This window comes from Dermochelys coriacea, chromosome 2 (assembly GCF_009764565.3).
Source record: "Dermochelys coriacea isolate rDerCor1 chromosome 2, rDerCor1.pri.v4, whole genome shotgun sequence".
Classification (NCBI taxonomy): Eukaryota; Metazoa; Chordata; order Testudines; family Dermochelyidae; genus Dermochelys; species Dermochelys coriacea.
The window spans coordinates 191,976,239-192,000,381 of record NC_050069.1 but is presented as its reverse complement, the minus strand read 5'-3'; the positions used below and the strand labels follow the sequence as shown (position 1 = coordinate 192,000,381).

At 39.6% G+C, this 24,143-nt stretch overlaps 1 protein-coding gene across 5 annotated transcripts in view; it reads right to left on the bottom strand.

Moving 5' to 3' along the window:
* CPNE4 (copine 4) overlaps positions 1 to 24,143 on the bottom strand; it is a 357,681-nt gene that overhangs the window by 51,710 nt on the left and 281,828 nt on the right. For all 5 annotated transcript variants that reach the window (XM_038392284.2, XM_043508935.1, XM_038392285.1 and 2 more), the window contains exons 8-10: positions 20,898 to 20,996; positions 7,268 to 7,354; positions 3,520 to 3,579 (exon numbers count right to left, since the gene is read on the bottom strand). In XM_038392284.2, coding sequence (XP_038248212.1) covers positions 3,520 to 3,579; positions 7,268 to 7,354; positions 20,898 to 20,996 — 246 coding nt within the window. The remainder of the gene's footprint in view (positions 1 to 3,519; positions 3,580 to 7,267; positions 7,355 to 20,897; positions 20,997 to 24,143) is intronic.

The window sequence follows — 24,143 nt, the reverse complement described above, 5'->3', positions numbered from 1 at the left end:
TGTTCTACTCCCTACACAAACATTTTCTCATGTACCAGAATAAGAAAGAACAGGTGCTCTAAAGATGCTATAGATGTTGGCATTTTCATTGATAACCCCAAAAGAGACTCTTAATGAGGCTGGAGTGACATGCACCAGAAGGAATTGGACAAATCCTTCTTCTTGCAATGACTGTTTGCCAGGGTCATGTGGTGCTTTTTAACCAGAAGTGATTGCAGGATGTCAGAATGAGCAGCAGGCTTAGTGAGCAAGGCAGGCGTGTTGTCAGTGTTTTGGGGGGTGGGAGGGCAGGAACCACATTGAAATGCATTTCTTTACTGGAAATTGTCCTTGTAGTACAGATTCACTTAATGCCTGTGTATTACAGACCGTGAATACCCTCATTTCCTATTATGATGCTTTTATTAAACTTGTGATTTTGCTGCTTGGTACAATCTTCTCAGCAGATATCAGCAAAAGAGACACATGCTCCATACACTGTATTCTGGGTAGAAGAGAAATATGCTCTCTGTCTTCCATCATTAACTACAACTACAGCTCCATCCACAAATGTGCAAAGCATAACATCAGCTGTTTTCTTTGAATAGAGTAAGGTCTTTAAAAGCTTTTAAGCTTTAAAAAATGCACCTCTTGGGATACAGGGAAAATGAGTGATGAGTTCTCTTTCCTTGCGCTACTAATAACCTTCCACAAGAAACAACAATGCCAATCATAGGCTGATGCATTGTGTTAGCAAGGCTCAGTTTTGACCCTGCCTCTTGCTGAGAGGAGGATTTCTACGGAAAGCCAAAGTGATATTTGCAATGGTTCCAAAACAGCAGCATGTAGCAGCTCTAGTTTCTTAATGTTCGTGTCTGACAATTTAAGGCACTCAGTCTTGCATGTTAGGACCAAGACTGCATATATGTGTGGAAGCTTTCTGATTCTAAATGAAAGAATCACAGAAATTAGGGATGGAATTTGCTAGTCTAAACCCCCTGCCAAAGCAGGATTTTTTCCCTACAACATGTTTGGTCCAGTGTATCTTTAAATATCCCAGGTGTTGGTACATCCATCACCTCCCACTGTTAAATATGGGTATCCCACAGCAAAAAGATTATACACTCTTAGGAAGATTTCCATAATCTGTGTAAAAGTGTTTTTAATGCAAGGATAATTTCCTGCTTAGCCTTCTACCAGCTCAGTCAGAAAATTATCAGCTTGTCCTATTGTCTTGACCTGTTTGACCCAGAAGCAATCCTGTATGCTCTTTCAGTTGCAGCTCTTAAAATGGGTGTTACACATCCTTTCTGCCATACTTCCTAAAGCGAAGAGAATGTCTTCTGACTGTAAACCCATTAACTTTGCCAACTTCTACTGACTGTTTTCTCACACCTATCAGGGAACGCTGTCAGATCACTGATACAGACTTCTGCAATAAAAGCCTCACAGAAGTAACCATGTGGATTCTGCGCTATTGAGCATAAAGTTCCCTAGAAGAAAGTTTCTCAACAAATCATTCTAAAAAACACAACAAAAAAGTTTACTCTTGATTTTCTAAGATGTTTGTTCGAACCATGAACTATGTAACCACAATGGATGAACAAAGTATCCCAAGAGCACACAGCATGATGTTACAAAAGCTCTCATTAGTGCTTTAAATTAGCAGGAACACTATATGATAGCTTTTTGTTCCCAAACCTATGCTTAGCATCCTAGCTTCCCTCCCCACATCAAATGCCCTTTCAGATCACAGCTGCATTGTACTATCTGTACACTGAATGAACACAACAGAAACATAATTAATCCTAAAACAAAAAGAGGGTTGGATGACTTACTACAAGTTTGTGAACTTTGCTTCTGTCTTAGCAAAGAGGAGGGCAATATATCACTGTGGTTTATCGGAACTCATTTCTATGTTGACATTGACATTCCATAATGGTGTACAAGAATTTAGGAAACACGATCCTCTTTCTGATTGCAGGATTATGGATTTCATAGATCTATAGTGTTCCAGCAAGCCATCGTTGACAAGTTTGAGCGTATGAGCCTATGTAATTAATGCAGAGTCAAACATCTCTGCACATCTTAACTGCAAGCTGCTGCATCATTAAAAAAGGCATGTGTTTTTACACTGATTACAAATAAATCACTCGCATGAATTCCAAAACAAAATGGCATGACATAGTCTTAGTATGTGCCTCTTTACCAGTGTACAGTTTCTGTCCACTTGAAAGTGAAAATGATAGAATGTACACATGATGAATCCATTTGCACATGCATGAATTGCACAGTGAAAAAAATGACATTTTTGGTGTGAGAAAATTAAATGATTTGTGCACAAAAGTGACAGTGGGTGAAAAAAATTTCACATGAACAAACTGGGGCAAGGTTGCGTCTCTTTTAAAAATGGTGCTGTAGCAAAAATTATGACATTCATTTTAATGGATGCTTAGACAAAAATAGTACCTGGGGACTAAGATAGTGGGTTGGAAGTGGAAGGACTGAAAGGTCCAAGAATTAGATGTGGTTGAGTGTAGGTGGGTATGTAATACTTGGCTGAGAGCAGGGGTGAAAGTAGGCCAGTATGGGCCAGGCAGCGTGGATGGGTTGGCTGGGGGAAGCTGACCCCCAGCCCCACCTCTTCTGCCCAAGGCCCCGCCCCATACAGGTAAGTCTTTTATGTTACTTTCACCCCTGGCTGAGGGATTGTTTTTCATTTTGACTTGTTTTTTTCCCCCAGTACCAGAGCAACCTCAGCAGAGCTAGCATTTATGGCCTCATATATTTATGCATTACAGGTGAAGCTGGTAGCGCCATTTATACTTAATACTACCCCAAACTTCCTATTATAAGACCCTATTTTCAGTTCCGTATAACTTCACCAAACTTTAGCCACCTAAATGGGCTGACATTTTCCATGCCAGGCTGATTATTTATTTATTTTATTTGGTGTGTGGAAGTGGTTTCAACACAAATGACTGAGCCATTTCTAAGAATCAGATTAGGGAATATTATGATGTTTTGCTCATGTTTAAATATTCTTCCAACCATTTCACTGAAAGAAAGCAGAAATTTGGCAGAGAGGTCATACTGAATCGGAACTGACTTAAGCCTGGGCAGGACAAGAATGATCATGTGAAATTCTCAGTGATGACCCCCCCACACAGCAATTGACACAGACTCTAGGCCAAATCTTCAGCTCTCATACAACAGTTTAGAACAATCGATGTCACTGGAACTATACTGATTTACACCAACTGAGGATCTGGCCCTATATATACCATGGACTTTAGTTGCTGTGGTCTGAGAGATATTGCTGTAACATGTGAAATGAAAATGTTACATGTTTGAAAGTCATACTGTGATCACAGTTTATTTTATAGTCACAAAATATTTTACAAGAAGAGTTTAGCAATTTATCAATACATTTACAAAATGGCAAGTCAGATCATTTTTTCCTGTGAAAGTGATGAATTTGGTGTTTAAAAGGAGTTCCTTTCATTACGGTAAAGGAAATTACAGTAGGAAAACACTTACTGTAAACTGTATTTGGCATCCACCCATGATGTAATCTAAGAAAGAATGCATCTTGTGGATCTGGAAATAAGAAAGCAAAGACATTCAGATGAACTGTGTATTGCTAAAAGATCCAGACTTTGAGACAGCTTGTTTAAGGAAAAATAAAACATGGAATGGGATGGCATGGGAGAAATCAGAGAGAGAGGGAGAGACTTAAAGCTAAGTTAAGAGAGGAAAAAAGAAAGATGAGAAAGCACCACAGACCATTCTGAAACCACCAAAATTATTTCTGCACATCAAGGAGAGATCAGAACAGCATAGCATTCCTCTGCCCGAAGTCAATGGGGATTTTGCCATTGATTTGAGAGAGAGGAGCAGGCATTTTTTTTTTTAATTCAGAGACCATGACTTTGAAAGAATGGGAAGGGAAACATCTCACATAGATAGATGGTCATCCTGGTGAACTTCGATATACAGATGCATAATTGCAATGTATGGCATATTTGATTGCTTACTGGTATTATAAAACAACAGGAAGGAGCAATTGGGGAATGTTGATTGTTTGCATACTAGTTCCTCTACAAGGCTGAACTATTTTTCCTTTTTTTTCCCATTTCTATTACTCCTTTATTACCCCAAATCCTTGGTTTTATGGATTATTTGACAAAGACATTGTTAAATATACTGAAATATGTTCTAAAGTCTCCCCAATCAGCAAACTTACCTTAAAGTTCTCAGACAAAAGCTATGTTAAGGTGGAGTTAACATGGATAGCAATTTAGGGTACAACACATTACAGGAATGTTTTAATTATCCCCAGAAGAAACATCAGAAACCAGGGTCAGAGGTAAGAGTAAACTTAAAAGAAATCCCACTACGTTAAGGTATGGATATTTAGGGCATCCAAACCACCTTCACTCTGCTTGACAGTAACACCGTGTAATAGTCACATGTTTATCGTTACAACATTTTAGAGTCTAATCCCAGAGGAGATTCAATTGTTTTTTTATTCCCTCCCCCCGCCCAATAGTGTCACTATGCAGGACACTTAAGGTTAAGAAAATGTTGAAAGAGGGTAGTTTTTCATAGAATTCTCTGAAACAGAACATTATCTGTCAGCCTCTGCTAAAAGAGAAACTTTCAGTTATGAAGAATAATGGCAACAAACGACAATTAATCCTAAAATATTTTCTTCAAAGATAGCCTTAGCACAAGATCTCAGTGACTTGTTAGTGTATGGGAAGTTTTAAGTTACTTCATTCTTAAGATCATTTGGACAGGGGTGGGGATGAGGCACGGGGGCAGGTCTGACACACATTCATTGATTCCAAGACCAGAATGGACCATTTGTGATCATCTGGTCTGACCCCCCTGTATAGCACAGGACAGAGCACTTCCCCGAAATAATTTCTAGAGTAGATCTTTTAGAAAAATATTCAGTTCTGATTTTAAAAATTGTCTGTGATGTAGAACCCAACTCTGCCCTTGGTAAATTTTTCCAGTGGTTAATTCATCTCACCATTTAAGAATTTATTCCTTCTTTCCTGTCTGAATTTGTCTAGCTTCAATTTACAGCCATTGGATAGTGATATACCTTGTGCACTAGATTGAAGAACCTATTATTAAATATTTGCTCCCTGTGTAGATACTTATAGACTGTAAGTAAGTCACTCCTTAACCTTTTCATTGTTAAACTAAATAAATTGAGCTCCTTGAGTCTATCACTTATTCAGCGGGTTTTCTAATCCTTTAATGATTCTTGTAGCTCTTCTCTGAATCCTCTCCAATTTTTCAACATCCTTCTTGAATTGTGGACACCAGTGTCACCAGTGCCAAATACAGAGGTAAAATAACTACTCCTACTCAAGATTCCGTTTATGTAACCAAGGATTGCATTAGCCTTTTTGGCCACAGCACCACACTGAGAGCCAGGGGTGCTTAAACTATTTGTATAGTGGGGGTGCTGATAACCACTGAACCAAACTGTAAACCCTGTATTTGATGGAAACCACTTCAAACCAGGGGGGTGGCAGCACCCCGAGTTCCAGCACCTATGCTGGGAGCTCGTGTTCAGCTGATTATCCACCATGACTCAAATCTTTTCAGGGTCACTGCTTTTCAGGATAGAGACCCCAGTCCTCAATATAGCCTTCATTCTTTGTTCCCAGATGTATATACGTATACATGTAGAATACATTATACATATACATGTACTGAAATTCATATTGTTTGCTTGCACTAAGTTTACCAAGCAACCCAGATCGCTCTGTGTTAAGAGACCTGTCCTCTTCATTATTTACCACTCCCCCAATTTATGTGTCATCTGCAAACTTTATCAGCAATGATTTTATGTTTTCTTCCAAGTTATCGATACAAATGTTAAATAGCGAAGGGCCAAGAACAGATTCCTATGGAATCCCACTAGAAACACACCCACTCAACAATGACTCCTGATTTAAAATTACGTTTTGAGACCTATCAGCTAGACAGATTTTAATCTAGCTAATGTGTGCCATATTAATTTTATTTCATTCTAGTTTTTTAATCGAAATGTAATGCAGTACCAAGTTAAACACATTATGGAAGTACATCAAAACTATTAACTTTTATCAACCAAACATGTTATCTCATCAAAAAAAAAGTGTCAACTTAGTTTGACAGGATCAATTTTTCTTAATACTGTGTTGATTGTCATTAATTATATTGCCCTCCTTTAATTCTTTATTAATCGAGTCATGTATCAGCTACTACATCATATTTGTATGGAATCAGTGTCAAACTAACAGGCCTATAATTACCTTGGTTATTCCATTTCCCCTTTTAAAATACTGGCACAACATGAGGTTTCCTGTAGTCTTCTGGAACTTCCCCAGCATTCCAAGACGTATTGAAAATCACAATTACCATGCAGTGAGTTTCTCAGCTAGCTCTCTTAAAACTCTTCAAAACAAACTATCTGAACTTGCTGATTTGAAAATGTGTAACTTTAGTAGTATCTATTTAACATCCTTCTTACAGTCCAGTGGATTGAAAAGAGTCATCTCATCACATGATAGGGCTACACCAAATACGTAACAGAAATATGTATTGAACACTTCTGCCTTTTCTGCGTTATTACTGGTAATTCTGTCATTTCCATCTAGTAATGGAAATTACCACAGGGTGCCGCATTTCTTAAAGGAACCACTTTAAAATTAATTAACTCTGTGTAATGAACCCATTTACTGTGAGTTCTCAGAAAAGTCACTCTAAACTTGAAAAGAAAGAGATGTAATTTTGGGGACGTATTCTTCCTGTGTAACGAAGTGGTTGAAACTCTCCTTTCAGTACAACATTTTTTTTATGGGGCCATGACCAGCTTCTCCATAGTAATGCTCGACTTTGAACAGTGAATCTATAAATATGGCATTAGAAAATTCCACGTTTACTGAGTCTTAATGATTTCCATATGAGTTGTGCTCAGTTTACAGGTAAAATATGTTTTTACAGCTTCCAGCCCCTCAAACGCAACCTGGATTCTGACTCAAGTTGGGCTGTTTCCTTCTTCAGCTTATTATGACAGGTTTTGCTGTATTTTTAATACGATATGCCTAAGAAAGGACAGACTGCCAGAACCCAAATAGCTTCCCTTTGCCCTTCCCACGTCACAATTTTTAATTCCAACTTGAGATTTTCTTTGCTGGCTCCATTTTCAAAAAATCTTTATAAATACATTATTAACAACTGGGAGGAGGAATAGATAAAATATTCTTTCAAATGCAGGTACCTTGCACTGGTTAAGAATGACAATGCCTGAATTCTTGTAACTCTTCTTCTTTGCTTTGTACTTGGGGTTTATGCACTCCCACTGTACCTGTGAAAACACCAGTCACTGCATGAAAGAAAATTCATGTAAACAAATTGAATTAATTAAGTTGCACGGTATGTTCTCTATAGTTGATTAAGCCCCATCAAATGATCCAAAGACAAAGATGGCTAAACATTAACTGTACAAGGAGTGATCTAAACCTAGTCCCACCTACATTCTGGGATGCAAATATATGGTTAGTTCTCAAACAGACATCTAAGTACCTAGATCTGTGTATGCACATGCAGGTTTTACATGTGAAACATTTAGGGTTTTTACAAAGAGATCATTTCAGAAAAAGTGGCTCCACATATAAATAAAAATGATTGGGGGAAATTGTCTGATACTTGATATTAAGTACATTACTCCCTACATATGAATATAACATTGAGGGTTTGCATTAAACGACTAAGAACACAGCAATTTAGACCTGAGATTGAAGTACATTCCTTAACCCCTTTTGTTGGAAATAGATCCTTGAGAGTGCAATATTATATGCTGTAGATACTATGAGAAAATAAGAAGTTAAAAATAAGAAATTAATCTAAGTACTTAAAAGGAAATTAAATAATGACCACCACATAGTGCTCGCTGGAACGTTTTCAACTAATTTTTGTTGTTGTTGAAATATGCTGATTTGTTGAAGCCGAAATGTTTTGCAGTAGAAAGATCAATTTCAACTTAAAAGTTACTTGGTTTTGCTAGTTTAAGACAGACCAAACATTCAAATTTTGAACTCTAAGTAGTACCTTCAAAAATATGCATACCTGCCTCTGCACAAGCACAACCCACATTTGCATGTGCAAATACCTGTCTGCACATGTCCCATTTTGCATGAACTATTGCATATGCACACTTAGGGTCTGAGATTTGATTGTCTTTAATGTTATTTCAGGGGCATTTTTTGAAAATGGGGGGAAAACACTCAAGGAAATGTGTGTGTACTGACATGGTGCCAGGCAAGATGAAAAATCGATCTTCAAAAGGGGCCAATACTATGTTGTAGTGGGGCAGTTACTCCACTCCTGAGGGAAAAGGCTAGGCTGATCGGGGAAGCAGCCACAGCTGGGGCCACATCCCAATCAGGCCACAGCTGGCCCTATAAAAAGGGTTGTGATCCAGGAGCTAAATCAGTCTCTCTCTAGTGGTAGAGAGAGAAGGACCTAGCTGTCTAGGAGCAGGGTATCAGAGGTAGAGTAGTGCTGGGGAAAGGCAAGAGGAGCTGGGGAGCTTCAGCCTTTCAGCTGCAGGGAAAGACAGCAGGTCCAAACCCCCCTTGCCAGTGATGAGTGGTTTACAGACTGCAGTCTGCCCCAGTGAGCAGAGGCTAGATGATGACTGGCAGTAGCCACTGAGGCAAGGTGGGGAGAGAGAGTTGGGGGCTCCCCTAGGAGGGGAGTCCCAGACTGTGGGTTACTGCTCAGGGCAGAACCCTGAGGAAAAGGGGCACCAGGGTCCAGGAGGGACATGGGGGCCAGCGGCAGGCAAGACACCGGCCAGGATGAGGTGCTCCATACACTGGAGAGCTAATTCCCAAGAAGACCAGCAGGAGGCGCTGCAGCGGTGAGTCTTTTCCTTGCTACATATGTAAATAAGTATTTAGACCATTTTTTTTTAAATTGAATGATGTTGGCTTGAAGTTACTGTATTTTGTGTATTTGTGGAAGAAATCCTTAATTAGGTCCTGACTCTGCAACATATTTAAGGATGTGATGCATTTTAAGAATGTATATAGTCTATTGACTTCAACGGTCTTCAGGCAAAGCCCTAAGAGCAATTGTGACGGCCATCATCTTGGCCAACACACTGGGGATTGAACTCGGGACCTCCAGAACTAAAAGCAAAAGTGGCTTCATCTTGAGCTAAAGATCCAAGCTGTTGCAATGAGGCTGTAACAACTCATATCCTCTGTGGATCAGCACAGCAAGGGCCTTGTAACACACACCAGTGAATTACACAATTACTTTGAATATTCAGTATTTCAAAATCGGGATTTCTTTCAAAGTATCTAATAGGGAAGGATACTGCTTTAGAGCAATGTGAGACCTTCTCTTCACCAAAGGCTAATTGTGCTGCCTGTACTGCACTCCTAACCTTATGGCTCCTGGAAATAGGTGACCTAGGTGATGATAACAGAAAGAGAAAAAGCTTAACAAGAAAAATATTTCCAAGCTGTATGAAGTAAGCTGCCTGTGCCCCAGTTTGCCCTACAGCTCAATTATTTGTCTTATAAAATGAATTTTCTGACTGAGGTAATAGGAAGACATAGGATCCCATGTTGCTGGGAAATTCTCTAACAACTGCTTTTCTATTCTCAGGAGGATAGTTCAGGCTCCCCCAAAAAATTTAAGAGTTCTCCATGACAGGAGATGGCAGCAAAGTAGAGGGAAGAAATGTGATTGCAATGCAAAAACATTGATCACTCGGCTCTGAGTATATTTTACATTAAACTATCTTCACTGGCAGCAGCTATTCTATAAACTTATTGGATACATTTATAAAAACAAATTGCTTAGTTTTCCAATTACAATGGAGGCAGCAGTATCTAGTGGACAGGGCAAAATATAGGCGCCAGGTGTTCTAATCCCACCTCTGATACCGAATTTCACCAAACAGATCATCACAAACCTCGCCACCTTCCACGCAAAGTGCACTTCTCTAATCTTGCCTTCTCCAGGATAAACTCATAGCAGTATATATATTTAAAAAAATAACACTTCAGTGTACATACAATTCTCCCTTAGGGAGAGGATGCACCACACATAATAGATATTGGTCACAGCCACCACTCCCGGGAAGAAACATAGGATAGTGGTGGTTGCAGACTCTCTTCTGAGGGGGACAGAGGTGTCCATCTGTCACCCTGACATGGCATCCTGGGAGGTATGCTGCCTGGAGCCTATATCTGAGATGTTACGGAGGGATTGTCGAGGATCATCCGGTCCTCTGACTACTACCCTATGCTACCCATCCATGTGGGCACTAATGATACTGCAAGGTCTGACCCTCAGCAGATTAGATGTGGCTACAGGGCTCTGGGAATAAGAGTGAGGGAGTTGGGAGCGCAGGTGGTGCTCTCTTCAGTCCTCCCAGTCAAGGGTATGGGCCTCATTAGAGACAGATGCATCTTGAAGGTGAATGCCTGGCTGCGAGGTTGGTGTTGCCAGGAGGTCTTCGCTTTCTTGACCATGGGATGCTGTTCCAGGAAGGACTGTTAAACCATCTATTGAGGCAGGGGAAAAGTATATTTGGCTACAGACTGGCTAACCTAGTGAGGAGGGCTTTAAACTAGGTTCAACAGGGGGAGGTGAACAAAGCCCACAGGTAAGTCCAAAAACATGGAGACCTGGGAGAAGGGTCAGAATCTAGAGGGAGCATGGACTGTTATAGCAGAAATAAGGGAGAGACAAGACAGAATGGGGGGGGTAGCAAATCCATATCTCGGATGTCTGTATACTAATGCAAGAAGTATAGGGAATAAGCGGGAAGAACTCAAAATGCTAGTAAATAAACACAACTATGACACAGTTGGCATCACAGAGACTTGGTGGGATAATATGCATGACTAGAATATTGGTATAGAAAGGTACAGCTTGCTCAGGCAGGGGGGAAAAAGGGAGGAGTGTTGCCTTATATTTACAAATGTATGCACTTAAACTGAGGTTGAGATAGAAATAAGAGACAGACTTGTTGAAAGTCTCTGGGTAAGGATAAAAGGGGTAAAAGACAAGGTGATGTCATGGTAGGGGTCTACTACAGACCACCTAACAAGGAAGAAGAGGTGGATGAGGCTTTTCTTAAACAAATGACAAAATCATCCAAAGCACAGGACTTGGTGGTGATGGGGGACTTCAATTACTCAACTTCTGTTGGGAAAATAACACATCAGATTATCCAAAAGTTCTTGGAATGTACTGGAGACAATTTTTTATTTCAGAAGGTGGAGAAAGCTACTGCGGGGGAGGCTGTTCTTGATTTTTGACAAATAGGGAGGAACTGGCTGAGAATTTGAAAGTGGAAGGCAACTTGAGAGAAAGTGATCATGAAATGGTAGAGTTCAGGATTCTACGGAATGGTAGGAGGGAGAACAGCACAATAAAGACAATGGATTTCAAGAAGGCAGACTTTAGCCAACTCAGGGAGTTGGTAGGTAAAATCCCATGGGAAGCAAGTCTAAGAGGAAAAACAATTGAAGACAGTTGGCAGTTTTTCAAAGACATTATTAAGGGCACCAGAGCAAACTATCCCAGTGTGCAGGAAAGATAGGAAGAATGGGAAGAGACCACCCTGGCTTAACCAGGAGATATTCAATGATCTAAAATTCAAGAGTCCTACAAAAAGTGGAAATCAGTCAGATTAGAAAGGATGAATATAAACAAATAACACAAGTATGTAGGGACAAAATTAGAAAGGCCAAGGAAAAAAACGAGATCAAACTAGCTAGAGACATAAAGGGTGACAAGAAAGCATTCTACGAATACATTAGAAACAAGAGGAAGCCCAATGACTGAGTAGGCCTGTTACTCAATGGGGGGGGGGAAGGGGAGAGGGGGAAGACAATAACAGAAAATGTGGAAATGGCAGAGGTGCTTAATGACTTCTTTGCTTTGGTTTTCATGAAGAAGGTTGGTGGCAAATGGACGTCTAACATAGTGAATGCCAGTGAAAATGTGGTAGGATCAGAGTCTAAAATAGGGAAAGAACAAGTCAAAAATTACTTAGACAAGTTAGATGTCTTCAAATCACCAAGGCCTGATGAAATGCATCCTAGAATACTCAAGGAGCTGACAGAGGAGATATCTGAGCCATTAGCAATTATCTTTGAATGGGAGACATTCCAGAATACTAGAAAAGGACAAATATAGTGCCCATCTATTAAAAAGGGAAATAAGGACAACCCAGGGAATTACAGATCAGTCAGCTTAACTTCTGTATTGGAAAGATAATGGAGCAAATAATTAAGCAATCAATTTGCAATAATCTAGAAGATAGTAAGATGATAAACAGTCAGCATGGATTTGTCAAGAACAAATCATGTCAAACCAACCTGATAGCTTTGATGGGGTAACAAGCCTTGTTGATATGGGGGAATCAGTAGATGTGGTATATCTTGACTTTAGTAAGGCTTTTGATACTGTCTCGCATGACCTTCTCATAAACAAAGGGAAATTCAACCTAGATGGAGTTACTATAAGGTAGGTGCATAACTGATTGGAAAATCATTCCCAGAGAGTAGTAATGAGTGGTTCACAGTCATGCTGGAAGGGCATAATGAGTGGGGTCCCCCAGGGATCAGTTCTCGGTCCGGTTCTGATCAATATCTTCATCAATGCTTTAGATAATGGCATAGAGAGTACACTTATAAAGTTTGCAGATATTATCAAGCTGGAAAGGGTTCCAAGTGCTTTGCAGGATTGGATTAAAATTCAAAATGAGCTGGACAAACTGGAGAAATGGTCTGAAGTAAATAGGATGAAAGTCAATAAGGACAAATGCAAAGTACTCCACTTAGGAAGGAACAATCCGTTGCACACATACAAAAGGGAAACGACTCCCTAGGAAGGAGTACTGTGGAAAGGGATCTGGGGGTCATAGTGGACCACAGGCTAAATATGAGTCAACAGTGTAACACGGTTGCAAAAAAAGCAAACATCATTCTGTGATGTATTAGCTGGAGTGTTGTAAGCAAGACCTGAGAAGTAATTCTTCCACTCTACTCTGCGCTGATTAGGCCTCAACTGGAGTATTGTGTCCAGTTCTGGGCGCCACATTTCAGGAAAGATGGGGACAAATTGGAGACAGTCCAGAGAAGAGCAACAAAAATGATTAAAAGTCTAGAAAACATAACTTATGAGGGAAAATTGAAAAAACTGGAGTCGTTTAGTCTGGAGAAGAGAAGACTGAAAAGGGACATAACAGTTTTCAAGTACATAAAATGTTACAAGGAGGAAAAAATGTTCTTGTCCTATCCTCAGATTAAGAAGCAATGGGCTTAAATTGCAGCAAGGTCGGTTTAGTTGGACATTAGGAAAAACTTCCCAACTGTCAGGGTGGTTAAGCACTGGAATAAATTTCCTAGGGAAGTTGTGGAATCCCCATCATTGGGGGATTTTTAAGAGCAGGCTGGAAAAACACCTGTCCGGGATGGCCTAGATAGTATTTAGCCCTGCCTTGAGTACAGGGGACTGGACTAGATGACCTCTCAAGGTCTCTTCCAGTTCTTTGATTCGAAGGCACTTCAGTGCTTAATGCACTTCAGGAAGGTGTTCAGCTTCTATGACAATTTGGGTGGTAGAAGAACATACAGAATAGAATAATAATGTGCCCTTGGGCAAGTCACTTAACTTTTCTGTGCAGCAGTAAAATGTGGATAATAATGCTTACCCAGCTTTGTAAAGCACTTTGAGATATATGGATGACGTTCTAGATAATTCCTAAGTATTATTAAAATATGAACTATACAAACAATGAGAACCTAACTGATCAATTAGTATCACAAGCCAAATAAATCATCTTAGGAAATTCCTGGCAAGTGAACAAACAGAAGGAAAGAATAAGTTTTCATCAGGTAAATGCACTACCTGATGTTTTGGTGAACTGAAAAGCTTTTTGTAAAATACAAAATGTTTAAGCTCCCCGACAGTGGGTTGACTTAAAAATGACAATTTTAAAATCCAACTCACCACCTCCTTTACTTATCTGCCAAGAACTGACCCCAGAGCTCTACATTTACACAGCAGGAGCTGATTATATGACAAGCACCATTTTCTAAAATTCCCTAGACAATCCTTTCCATGTCGTCAGCTCTACTTGAGGGAACAGAATCCGCAGCACAGGTCTTGACAGGTAAGTAAGGATGCAAATTGTTTTGAATATTTTGCTTTCACTGCTAAGACAAGTTTTTTTTTTGTTTTTTTTGTTTTTATGTACTCCTACATTCTGCTATTGATATGGTATCTGTCACCTTTATTGATATTTTTTTCATCATTTAAATTAACCTTTCAGCTGAGAGGTAACTAATACAAGAGTCTATGCTCTGACATTATTGTTAACCACTGTAAAACTGAGATTCATCATTCTAATAGTGTGCCAGTTAACATTTCTTCCGTGTGCCTGACAGTTCTGGGCTATGTTAGCTCCTCTCCTCATAAAACAGGAGGCAATATGACTTCACCACTTCCAGCTAATTTAATACAAGAGCTGCACAAAAGGCTTTACAATGAAAGGCCAAATGTAGGTTGGTTTGAGATTTCTTTAGAACCTGCAACCCCAATCCAGGCTGAGGGGAAACAGCTGAGTGAACCTGTACCATTTTCTGGTTTTTTCTTTTTCCTCCCCTTGCCTTCCATGAAATTTGGCAAAATGTTGACACTTGCAAGGTGGTCATATTTCTAAACCTCTAGTCTCTGAAGTGTGAGACACAGATCACCACAACAAGGGACACTACTCCCTGAAATAAAGGACATTGTTTGCTTCCTCAAATGTTCCTTCTCTTACCCTACCAATCCCCCAGAAATGGAGTGAAAAATTATGGGTCCTACTGAGACACTACTTCCCATACACATCTAAAAGATAGAGACGGTGTCTACATTTGGCTCCATGTGTCAAGAAAACTTCCTAAACATTTAAAGAATAGAAATTTTGAGCAGCATACTTCCAGCAATGGCATTGGCCAATATGTCAAATAAATAAAGGTACCAGACTGAAGGGGTTCCATGTACCCTGAAGCAAGAGAAACTGTGACACAGAGCTTTTGTTTTCACTTAGGACCTATGATCACATCAGATATACCCCAGGAAAATGCATGTGAGGAATATTTAGTATGAAGCCAGAGTAGGTGACACTGCTCCAAAATGGTGCATGGACCATCATCTGTGTATTTTTCTCCAAATAATTCCTTTTTGATTTCCTTTTTCTTTTATTATGTCAATGTCGTAATGGGCTTTTTGTTTCAGCAGCAAGCCACCATTTAATATGTTATCCTGTTGACTCCAGGTGAGCAATTTGCTTTCAGGGCATTCATTCCTGCTGGTTCCCAAGGTTCAAATTGTACCTTTCTGTGCCTTTAAGGGCCATTGCATTCCCTGCCTCCTCCCAGGAGGACAGGTGGTGTTTGCACACTATCTGCTGGAGGGCCCACCATGGGTAGGCTGGCTGCTTTTAATCTCAGCCAGGGCTCCACAGGAGACTTGCAGGTGCAGACTGCAGTGAATATCCATGCATCCCCTGTTTTCTTGACCAAGACTCTAAAGCTTAGCCAGCACTTCTGGAACTGTGCTGGTTGCCTGCAGATTACCTGATGAAAGGGAGATTACTGATGCACTGTGCGGTTGCAGCCCCCCTTTTCTGCCACCAAACTTCTGATAGTGCAGAGCATCAAGTGGATTTGACCTTCTGATGTTAAAAAGAGAAGTGGAGCTGTCTACTAAAACTGGGCAAATTGAGACTTGCCATGGTACATTACTAAAGTCACTAACTGCTTTACTGTCTCTCACATGCCCACTTATGCGAGTGCAATAGAACCCTGATCATCTGAAGAGTTTGGGACAACGTTTGGGAGTTTGGATAGAGGGGGGAGCTTTGAACTGGCTTTGAGGCCCCTCCTACATTGTCTCAGAATCTCACTTATTGGAATCCCCAGAGAGGGCACAGTTTTGTCTGACAGAACATTCTAATGGATGAGGCACATACAATGGAAATGCTATGGGGGAGTTAAATAATCTTGTGGAAATGCCAGAGGAGATAGCACATGTAGGAAGGTTTCTCCCTTCCCTATTTTTTTCTTTGTAGAGACAGATTTTTCTATTACATAATTTCTCCCATTGCATTAGGATCCAGGTGGTCTATTTCTATGGCTTTTTTTCCAATCCATCTGGTTCTATTGCCTCTATTTTCAAAATTGTCTTTTTTTGTTTTTTTAATAGAGGATGATTTCCCCCAGTTCAGCTGTGAACAGTTTTACCAATTAATCTTTAACATTCTTTTCCATTCTGCTTTTTAAGTAGCCAGGTTGTTTAATGCATTAATAAATGTTATAAAACTGCACAATATAGGTCCCAATCTAGGAAAGCATCTTTATTCAGAACAGCACTTTAGCACATGCTAAACTTTAAGCATGTACTTAATGTCTCACTGAAATCAATGCTGTCCTGGATAAGGGTAGAGTTAAGCATGTGTTTAAGTGCTTGTCCTGAATTGGGGCCATTGAGACAAAAGCTACGGTTAAATCATGAAGGACCAGTTTTGGAATAAAACTCAAGGAAAGGTAAAATAGAAGGATAAGATGTGTTTTTTCAGATGGATGTTAGAAGTTCAGTTTTTTAAAACAACCCTAATATGCATTCTCCTAAATGTTTGGCATCTACTTCCACTTTAAAGTAGCAGTCTTTTGAGATGTGCGATGTCTGCATGTCATATCAGGGGAATGAGAACTAGGAAATGACTAACTTCATAAGCCTGTGACTGTACAACTTTCACCATACCATGCTGGGGATAAAAATGAACTTTGTAAAATTGTTCCTTGTTGTTTCTCCCCTCACAGCACAGAATACTTCATTAATCAATCTGGGGCAGCCTGGATGTTATGGATCCCATGTCTTCAATGCTTTCCCATCAGCTTTGATTCAGAGTGTGTCTGATCATTCTTGTGTGTGTCATTTTTGGTGACAGAGCACCTGTCTTTTGAAGAAATTTCCATCAGGGATGCACACATTTGACCATTATGTGCTCCTTCTCCCACTCATCGGCATTTACTTAAAGCTGCTGTTTTCTCACCAGGCTGGCCTTGCTAATACTATTCAGCTTGGTACCTGCCCCCTCTTTGTGAAAGCTCTCATTCCACTTCATGATTAATTTTTGACATGCACCAATGCAATCTAGTAATTGCTCTAAAATGTATGAGGCCAACTCAACCCTGGTGTAAGTGGGTCCAGCTCCACTGACTAAGTTTGGCCCTGTAAGGACAAGTTTGGATCAGGCTCCATATTAAGGCTCCATTTAAATGATTTATAAAGGGTTAGTAAGTGGCTGTTAGAAGCATATTGCAGACATGAGTCACGTGTTATAGCACAGATGGTTATAAACACATCAGCAGAAAGTCTTATAGATGGTGACAAGCAACCTACTGACTCGTTGGACTCTACTAATTGGTTGGCCATTTATTAACCTTATTTATAAATAGAACCTTAATATAAAATGTGAACCAAGTTTGTTTTGCACTTTTAGCTTGATTCCCACATCTCCATTAGAGCAGTCACTACAACACGGGCAACAGTCTAGGAGTCCAACATTATTAACTCCCACACAGAGAATTTATCAACACTAATGGCTCCAGGATGAAATAATAGGAAATGACAACTTCTCGAATTAGATATGCCAAATCATTTATCATTTTCAATAACTGCCATCAACCCCCATTTGTGAGGCTCACACTGACATAAAGAAGTTGAATTATTAATGAGGTAATTCTATTTTCTCTTAGGAACTGTAATTCATAAGAAACTGGTTAGTTACATTGTGGTGATTTCCAGTAAGAGCTGGTGGCAGCAAAGGCATGGCAAACAATGGGGGAAAGGATCAGGGAAAGAGGAAAAATGACACTCAGCCAATAAAAGGTCCTTGGCCATCAGGTGAGTGTTCTATCTCTTCCCAGACTGTGAGATTGGCTTGCAATTGCATTCCAGCAGCTGATGGAACTTGTATGTTTAGACTTGCATGAATATAAATAGGAGAATAGTTGTATTTCCAGACAAATTTCTATCAGATACATAATTACAGTAACAGTGGCACCTCCCCTTTTTGCTGACTTCATTTTCAGAACATCTTGTCCAGGTAATAATAGGATATGGGTCAGTTAGTTCAAATATCCTTCCCAGAAGCAGACTGGCAACTTTCTGGATCTGAATGTTGCTAATAAATTAGTCTCGTGATGGGGAGATCAGCTGCCCTGGGAGGGATAAGAAGTGTGCTCAAATTCCAATTAACTCTAACTCCTCTCCAATTTCTGCTGGAACCATTAGTGATTTTTTTTTAATTTAGTGTAATGCCTGCTGAGGAACATGGCTGGGAAATAACAATGTTTTAATGTACCCATTGTTAGGCATCTTAACAGTGTATGCTAAGAAAACAACAAAACATTTAAAATGTAAATTAAAGAACCAACTACCCACAAATGTAAAATCCTGACCCTCATTAAATCAATTGAATATTTTCCCTCATTTTAAAATAGAAAAGAACAAAATGGAATTTCAAGGGCATTTTCTACATTTATAAATACTCTAATATTAAAGGAAACAACATTGCCTTCAAGATTATAGACTGCTTTATACATTGAGTTCCCCTGGTCCTGGACCATCCTTGATTCTACCCTGTCCCTGCTCTACACACAGTTTTCACATTCCACTGTATCTGCTCTTAGTAAAATCTGACTCAATTCTGGCCAAATCTCCGGGCTCTCCCTCTTCATCTTCCTTACTCTCTCAAATTGGTTTGTACACCACTGACCACTCTGATTCTTAAAATTCTGTCCTCCATCAGCTTTTGCGGCTCTGTCCTTTCATGAGTCTCCTCATACTTCTCCAATGGCTACTTCAGTGTCTTGTTGGGTGGATCTTCCAATTGCCTCTCCATTGGATGTTCCCTAAGGTTCTGCCCTTGGCCTCCTGCTTTTGTATCTCTAGACCCCATCTGTAGATGCTCTTATCCACAAGCATCAATTAACACCTTAACAAGAACCCAATAAGCTAGTTATTTGCTGCTTCCCATCATGCAACCCACATCTCAACTTGTCTGACATTTCCTCAGAGAAATCAAGATGGTAACATAAGCTCGACAGAGTCAAAATGGACCATTTGATCTCCCCTTCACAAAACCCACGTCAACTTCCTGCTCTCCTTCATACCTCCATTACTGTGGATTACATTGTTATTATCAATCTCTTAGGCCCATTTTCTTTTGGCCTACACATCCAGGCTGTATCTTAGTCTTGCAGCTTCTACAAATATAATGTCAAATTCTTCCTTCTCTTGTCTGTCTAGACTGCCAAAGCTATTGGTCTAGGTTCTCGTGTCTTGTTCAACTATTGTAATCTCTTCCTCTCTTGCCCCAGTGCCAGCCACATTACTTCCCTCAAGTCCATTAAAAATGCTGTTGCTAGGATCATTTTCCAGGCTCATAATTACAAACAAATTTCCCCTCTATTTGCACCCTGCCACAAGCTCTTCTTCCTCTACAGCATTAAATACAAGCTCATCTTATCCTTCCCCATTTAACTTCACCCTGTGTATAAGATCTACTAACTAAATCAAGCCATTGACTCCCACCATTGCTCTGCCAGAGATGGCACACTTCATCACTGCTTTGTCGTAGTCTTCCTCTGGCACCAGTGCACTTTTTCCTATGCCATCCCCACCCTTGGATCTCAGTGGGCTTTACAAAAATCAGTTAAGCCACTCAACTTCCCAGTAAATTAATGTTGTCCCCATTATGCAGCTAAATTGAACTACAGCAAAACTATTTGTTCTCTGGTTTTCAAAGGTGCTGAGCACTTGCATTTCTACTGACTTCCATGGGAGTTGCAGGCACCCAGCATCTATGAAAAGACCCCTATCAGAAGATTTGCCCAAAGTTACACAGATTCAAGCACAGAGCAGAGAAAGGAATGCAAAGAATCCTGGCTCCCAGTTCTGTAGACTAACCACTTCTCAACAAAGCAACAGTGCAGGGATTTTACAAAGGAGCACTTTTTTTTTTATCCTAGTGAATTATCAGGAGATTTCATGGCAAATCTTATGAGCTCTCATGACACTTCCTATGAAAATGGTTAGCTTACACAGATCACCTCTTTAGTAGAGAGGTGAACTGGTTCTGACAAAATCAGAACTTTTTTTCATCCATTCAGCTAACGTTCTGTTCTGTGTTCACTCTTGAGTTTCTCTACACTTGTATTTGGTCAAGACCAAAAGTGGGAGGACTGAAGCTACTCTTACTGTACCTCCCCCTCCAAATATAACCAAGATATTCTGGAAATCTTGTGAGAAGTAAGATCAATATTTTCATAAACTTCCAGCTCAATTTCAGAACATAAGAACAGCTATACTGGGTCAGACCAAAGGTCCATCTAGTCCAGTATCCTATCTTTTGACAGTGGCCAGTGCCAGGTACCCCAGAGGGAGTGAACAAAACAGGTAATCATCAAATGATCGATTCCCTGTCGCTCATTCCCAGCTTCTAGCAAACAGAGGCTAGGACACCATCCCTGCCCATCTTGGCTAATAGCCATTGATGGACCTATCCTCCATGAAACTAAACAGGATTGGGTAAACTACCAAAATGCACCTCCAAATCTTTCAAGGGACACCCAGCACTGTTCTCCAGGTCAAATTCTGGACTCGACAATGAACTTTAGTGAAACTCTCCTGATACATCTAAATAGGTAGGCTCAAATTCTATACTAACTTACACTCCATTTAAGTCAACGGAACTGCATAAGGAGCAAGTCAGCTTGAAACCTGGCCGGTAAATTCAGATGTTATACAGGGTTTGCACCTACCTGTCTCCCTTCCATTGCTCCTCGCATTTCCTTGAATGTTGAACTAAATTCTCCAATGAAGTCATGTTTGCCATTGGAATCCCAATCCCAAACTATGCACTGGTGAGGGAGAGGAAAGAACAGAGGAAAACATTATTCTTTAGGCAACAATTTTGCAACTGTGGAGCAATTACAGTATTTGATTAAATGTTATATATGGAAACAAAACTAAGCATACACTGAACACATTCTTGTCAAGATTGGAATGAAATGAAATGACATGTGAAATCTCAACATAGCTTACTAGAAGGGTGAGATGTTTGTTGTATTAATGGCTGAAGAAAGTGGAAATTGCATGTTTAGTAAAAATTGATTGAACAAATTTTATATCCAAATATAAAAAAGCATGTTAGATATAATTGTATATTCATGTTCACCCAATGTTCTGAGTTATAATAATACTGAATGCTTCGCTCTGCAAAGTGCTTTACAAACATTAATTCATCTTTATAACAACCTTGAGAGGTAGGGAAACATTATTATTCCCATCTTACATTTAACGGAAGAGAAACAGAAGTTACACTGAACAGTTTCTACAGTGGCCTTTGCGTTTGTGTGCCTCTGTTAGGTGCCCATCTTGAGATTCCTGGTCATCTGCTGTTCCAGTTGCCTTCCACTTGAATTGTGGGGACTCAGCACTTCTGAAAATCAGGCCCAAAGTGTCCCAGGTTGGCACACACAAATGGAGGCACCCAAAATCAGATGTCACTTTGTAAATGGTTGTCTAAATGACTTGCCCAAGGCAAGAAAATAAATCAGAGGAAGAATTGGGGGTTTGGACCCAAGAGTTCCTGGCTCTAAAGAGTAGATCACACTGCCTATTAATATGTACATATTTTAGCACCAGCAGCAGAGCTGGCCATAATTGCAGGCCACTTCCATTTTAACTGCTTGTTTTCAGCCATTCATAACTTTCATTTGTAAACAGTCACCTTGGCTTCTTTATAAGAACACACCATCACCTTGAGCTTTAGAAAAGTTATTTAATTTATTTATTACAAACATGCAGAAAAACCTACAGAGGTGAAACATTTCAGGGTCCAGCTGCCCACCTTGACTGGCAAGCAGCTTAGCACTCATAGAAAAATATAATTGTTAAACAACCAATTTTAAAATTGGCACATTGTCAGTAAATATTCCAACACACCCCTTAAAAGACAGAACCTCACGTTGCTCCCCCTGTTCCTTCAGGCCAAAGCTTATGTACTTGGACAGGTCTTGCAGTATGCCTGGAAGGTCAATAAAAATAGACTCTAGCATCCAGGGGACCAGCTTGGCAAGCCAGGGACCTGGCTTCAAATGTAGGTGTGAAGTATTTATTTTTAATCTCTATATCTCAGCCAGGTTCTTAAATTCATGAAGCCAGGTACCTTAGTCTGTTTTGTAGAGACAGGGTAGGGAGGTAACTAAATTCATAGCTGAGACTTTACAGGTGAATATGCCACTGCTCACTTTATCACTTAACTTCCTTTCTTCCAAAGACTTTATTGTAGTTTGACCTTTCACTCTTTCCCATTTAGAGTGCCTCATAAGTGATGTGGTCTACTGCAGTCAAGTTTCTTTGATTCACAAACAAGCTATATTTAGCAGTCACACAAGGAAGACTGCAGCATCTGTGATCTTCCAGACTCTAGTCAGTGGAAATGGTTCACTGATTAGACAACCCTCCTGTATTGAGTGTTCTGTCATTTTTACCATATCAGGTGCAATTTTTTTAACCTTTCTATGAAAGGGTCCCAAAGGGATGGAAAATCTGCAGATCAAACAAGTAAAGAGTTCTCTCTCTAAAGCACAGAATTGTTTGACAGTTTTGACAGAGATGGAAGAGATGTTCCTCTGTATGCATGTTTCTATATTTAGTTTTACTTAGCAACAATAGTATAGAATTGGGTTCCCTGTTCTGATAGCAGGAATGTCTCTTGAAATACAACTTGGAACAGCATTTCCATCACTAACAGTGAAGATGAATCTTTATCATGAAATCTTCAAACAAAAAAAACTCTAGTACACGTATTAACTACAGCGGTGCACATTAGCTACAGTGGTTAGAGGCACTGGTCAAAAAACCCACAAATAATTTTGCCAACATTTTTGAAATTTTGAATTGTTTTCTGTTCCACATAATGTGAAATGGATCCACTTTCTGTTTTCTGTGGAATGGTCTGTGTTTTACTAAAATTTTCAAAATGTATTTAAATATTTTTCCAATTTTTTTTATTTGCTGAAAACACAGATTTCAGAAAGAAAACTGTTTCTGGTGAAATAAGTATATAAATTAAAATTATAATTGAATTATTTTTATAACTTAAAAAATGTTGAGGATATTGGTAAAATCTTGGAAAATTTAGTGAAAATGGAATTTCAAAAATGTTGACAATGTTTTTTGAAAAAGATTGTTTACTTGCAAAAGGGCAATTTTTCAATGGAAGAAAATTCCATATGGAAAAACTTCAACAAGCTCTAATGTTTAGTGTGTGATTTAAGCTCCATTGGAGGATGAACACAGGATGAGACAAGGTTACTTCTAACCTCCACCATGAGCAAACGAAAAGCTTTGAAACAATAAAAGTAAAATCAGTTTCTGCATAAGAAAACTAAGTTAGAGCTCTTCACCCACAGAGCATAATTAAATGCCCAGTGTGATAGTCCTTTAGTGTACAAAATGGTGGTTGTTGCACAAATGGAATTCCAATTATTAAATAACTCAGGACTGTTGTTGACTGTGTGATTGACTCTGAGATTTTTTTTTTTGATAAGCACGAAACAAACTGAGTATTGTGCGGTTTGGAGGAATTTCTTGAATCTTATCAAAAGCTTCATGAATATTTATTTTTGCCAATATGTGGGCAATTGCATCACAATGATGAGGATAGTGTAACAGTCTGAAATTCATGTTATAATCTACATTAGGAGGGAGGGGTGTGTGTGTGTGTGTGTGTGTGTGTGTGTGTGTGTGTGAGTTCTGATCAATTGATGTTGCTGTCTTGTATGGAGGATAAGACCACATTCACAAGTATGAGCCAGATGCTCTGCATCATTCTGGTGAGGCAAAGCAACACTAACCATGAGTTTTTTGACTGGTTTGCATCAACAGAGGCACAAAGCAGCCAGAGCATACCCCTTATTGGTATGTAATATACAAAAAACCCTAGATTAAAATAATGTTATTTAGATTTCAAATTCAAGCACTTAGACGTTGGGAAATGC